This window comes from Uranotaenia lowii, chromosome 2 (genome assembly GCF_029784155.1).
Source record: "Uranotaenia lowii strain MFRU-FL chromosome 2, ASM2978415v1, whole genome shotgun sequence".
Classification (NCBI taxonomy): Eukaryota; Metazoa; Arthropoda; class Insecta; order Diptera; family Culicidae; genus Uranotaenia; species Uranotaenia lowii.
In genome coordinates this window covers 195583321-195587573 of record NC_073692.1, presented here as the reverse complement: position 1 = coordinate 195587573, position 4253 = coordinate 195583321, and the positions used below count along the sequence as shown (strand labels likewise).

Here is a 4253-nt window from a genome sequence, read left to right as displayed (position 1 = left end):
TGAACTGCAGCATGCGCGCAAAAAAAAAAGCAGAAACCGGTGAATACCTCCATGGGTAAGTGTCAGGCTTAAGCCAGTTACCATGCTCTGTGTTACGTAACACCAAAACAAACCACTTTCCGCAAAGCGTGCCTCTTGATATTCGGGCCTCCAAAGAGACAGACATCGACCGACAGAGAGAAAGAGAGTGATCTGGAAAGGTTTTTTCACGGTCCGCACACTTTAGGTACCAACTGTCCATTTGCTTTTTGTTCCACGACGAATGATTGCTTGTCACAAAACTTGTTCCAGTTTATCGGTTGAGCTGAAAAAAAACAACTTCACTGGGCATTGGGTCTTTCGATAGAGAAAGTAAAATCATACAGGTTGCGCTCCAAATTTGGGACATGTTTTTGGCGATCAGTAAGGATCAAGCTCAATTGGTTCAGGTATATATAGTTTGCATCGGGAGGATAACGGTATCATTCGAGTTCCATTGTTTCAGCTTTAATCAGTTTTAGCCCCCTGTTAAGCAAGCCAAAATGACTATCAAGGTAGATTTGAATGTAGCTACTCTAGATTGACGTTAGTATTACATTCGATGTTTAAAATTTCAGATTGTAGGACTGCTGGCCTTTGTTGCCGCTGTGAGCGCTCAAAGCGGCCTGGGATACTATGGCCATCACCATCAGAGCCAGCATCATCATCAGCAAGAGGAAGTTCACCCGATCATTGCACAGCACTACGAGCAACCTCAGGTCCATCATCATCAGCCAGAAGTGCACCACTATCAGGCTCCTCAGGTCCACCACCACCAGCACGAGAGCCATCACCATGAGGAAGAGCACCACCACGAGCCAGCTCACTACGAATACCACTACAGCGTCCATGATGATCACACCGGAGATGTCCATGGACAGCAGGAGTCCCGCCAGGGCGATAAGACTGAGGGCGAGTACTACCTGATCGATGCTGATGGTCACAAGCGCACTGTGACATATCATGTGCACGGCAAGAGCGGATTCATCGCTCAGGTCCACCGGGAACCAGTCAAGGGACACCATGTTCCCCAGCAGCAGCATCATCAGCAGCAGCATCACCACCAGCAGTCCCATCATGATTACCACTATTAAGTCATTTTAGGCAAATTAAGTAGATAGAAACATCTAGAAATAAGTTCTCGAATTTTCATCCGATCTCTTTGTATATCATCACTTCCTTAGATCTCTCATCCCTCTCTTTCCATCTACAATCTTCCTCTATTTTCATCTATTCATTGTTGTACAACAAAAAAGCAACTAGCCAATTGGAAATATAACCACTTATAAAATGCATACATTTGGTTTATCATTGAAATCAAAACTAAGACAAGAAAACAGCGTTCATCAAATATCCTAAGACTTTCATTAATTAATGTCCATTCGGCCCACTATTAATGCAAACTAGCCTCAAAAATGTCAAATCGACAAAGCATCCGCTCCTCTCAATAACCCTTCAGCCTAACGGTCATTCGGCCTAACGTCTATTCGGCCAAACTACCATTCGGCCTAACGAACATTCGGACTAATGGCTATTAGGTATAACATAGCGTCAAAGATGTCAAATCAGCCTAGTATCCATCGCGAATATTGGCCATTCGACCAGAGTCAAATATCGTTCGGTCTAATAAACCATTCGAACTTCTGTCGGCCTATTAACCCATTATGCCTCGCGACATCTTTCGGCCGAATGCCCCCTCGCAGACAATGATTAGATGAGTTACAAAATCTCTAGCCTGTGTACGGGCTCCAGAATCCGGAATCCAGAACGGTCTTATTAGAATGAAGAGTAGGTAACTCTGCCCAAAATGCCCTTGCGGGAGCGAAGATGAAGATGAAGATTTGCGAAGTAATATGTAAATTCTTCTTAAAGAAATGTGTTCAGGAGATGAATATCTTATAACTTGAATAAATATAATAGCCAGATATTTAATGAAACGCGAATAACATTAAAATTAGATTTTATGTCGGCTATTTATTACTTAAGTTAGGCTATTACGCCAATGTGAATGCTTAAAACATCCTTTTCATTGATTTTATTGGTTATTGAAAGAATATGTTTAAATTATCAATTGATGGAAACTGTTGAAAATCGTTGTTTTATGATAAACTGAAAATTTATTAAAATTTAAACATCCAATCAAAATGCCCCCATCTAATTTTGGAAAAATCGCCCTCTTCTCAAAGTGTTTTCGGTAAGATGTTAACAAAACCACGTGTTTTACTTTAGATTTTGGAGATCAGTTTTCCATGAATACAGACCGATGACCAGCATGATACATCGATATTCTTCTTTGCTTAGTCCTAAGAGCAAGTTAACTCGGGTTGGGAAACAGTGGTAAAAATTTTGACATTGGCACATTTTGAAAATTTTACCATACAAAAATGTTTTCAAGATCTTTGGGCGTTGTATTTTTTTACAGGCCTTTTTCTATTTCAGCCGTATGTGATAGAAATCGAGCTATTTGCATCACAGCATGCGAAAAAAGAACACGTGTTGTGAAAAAAAGCCAAGTGTGGCTAAAAGTGTGAGATTTTTTTTACCACTTTTTCCCAACACGAGTGAACTTGCTCTTAGAACTTGTTCGCCGTGTTCAGAAAAAGTATTACACTGATAAATCATTTCACTCATTTTGCAAAACTGTTTCACACATTATCAGCAAATATATGGAGCTGTCAAACTCGAATGTGATTTTCACACAGCATGCAAGTTTGAAATTTACAGATTATCCGAACTAGCCGGTTTAGGAGAAAGTGTGTGAAGGAGCCCATCCGGCAGTTTGGAAACAATCAAGGTGACAAAACCAGTTGATGAAATTTTATGACGACTGCATTGTTAGAGTTAATTATGGTAAGTTTCCGACATTTTGTTCATCATATAAACAGTAGGTAATCCATATTAATTTTTATCAATCGTAATATCTTTCAGATTCTGCAGATCGAGGCAGCAGCCAACAGCCGCTTGAAGGAATAAATCATGGACTTCAAAAATCACTCCTCCACGCAGATGTGCAGCATAAGTTTAGCGTGAAGCAAATAAAAATACTTTTAAATGCATGTCTTTTGAATATTCCTTTTAGTTTTGAATCCAAAATTAAAATTGTGACCTCCCTGACCTGGCTTGTGATATAGCTTAGTTAGTAAGTCAGTGGCTTTCTAAGCCGATGTTCGTGAGTTCGAGCCCAAGAGTAAACATCGATCACAGTTGTTCCGGATAAGTTTTCAATGACTGTCCGCCAACTGCATCGTTGATAAAAAAACGACAGAAAGATGTTAAAACGACTATAATAAAAAAGCGACCTCCCTGAGCTCATATTGCTTAATTTTACACATTTTGTCCGTGAATCTAATGAACATTTCACACATTTTCTCGTTTTCATCGCTTTTTGCATGATGTGTGAAACGCTCACATTTCGTTTTCTTAAGCGGTGTTTCACAGTAATATGCAGCAAATTTAAACCAAATTCATTTTATTAGTGTATGCATTTATGCATTAGACCCGTGCGACGGGCCCGTCCTGGGAGAGGAGGGTTGACGGTTTCGAAATTCAAATTTTGCTAAACATAAACACAATACCAAAAATGCACGATAAATAAGGAAATTGATTCCTAAAATCATTTTCTAACACATGACCATCACACACATTCGACAAATAATGAATTTTACTAGTTTTTTTTTTTTAAATTATTCCAAATGATAATCCCTATTCTGAACAAGAAGTTTTTGATCAAATTTTCTGAAAAACCAAAAAACAAATGCTAATAAAAATTTTATAATAAAACAAGAGTTTTTAGCTTCGGACATAAAAATCAATGCACAAGAATAAAATATAAAACCATAATAAAAAAAATTATCTACATTTTCATATGTGATGAAAGAAATTAGAGAAACATGAACTATCAAAGAACGAAAGAACATAAGCCGTAAATATCATGATCGAAACATCAGTATTGATTTCAACAGAGTAACACCTCCCTGTGTAACTGGTCTGCTCGGAACCTTGAGCGGCACTGATTGCTTCTTCATCTGACCGTAAGTTGCGGCAAACCCGAAGCAATCGACCATGTGCTCGCTCGGCTAAAATCCCGAGTCGATGGGTGGGGTTAGAGAAACAAGAGAGATCAATAGAGGGAAAGTTCACATGCGGGATATACATGGTGTTTCGATAGAAGGTCCAGCAGTTGATCGGCAGAGCTCGATTGCTCGTGTTCGCCGGTTCCATCACGTTCACCTTGG

The 4253-nt window shown here is 39.3% G+C and overlaps 1 protein-coding gene across 1 annotated transcript; it reads left to right on the top strand.

Moving 5' to 3' along the window:
• Window positions 1-383: 383 nt before the first annotated feature.
• LOC129748029 (histidine-rich glycoprotein-like) lies at window positions 384-1313 on the top strand. The gene is made up of 2 exons (XM_055742484.1): window positions 384-533; window positions 597-1313. The coding sequence occupies exons 1-2, from the start codon at window positions 522-524 to the stop codon at window positions 1110-1112; spliced, it is 528 nt and encodes a 175-aa protein (XP_055598459.1). The 5' UTR covers window positions 384-521; the 3' UTR covers window positions 1113-1313.
• The last annotated feature ends 2940 nt before the right edge of the window (window positions 1314-4253 follow it).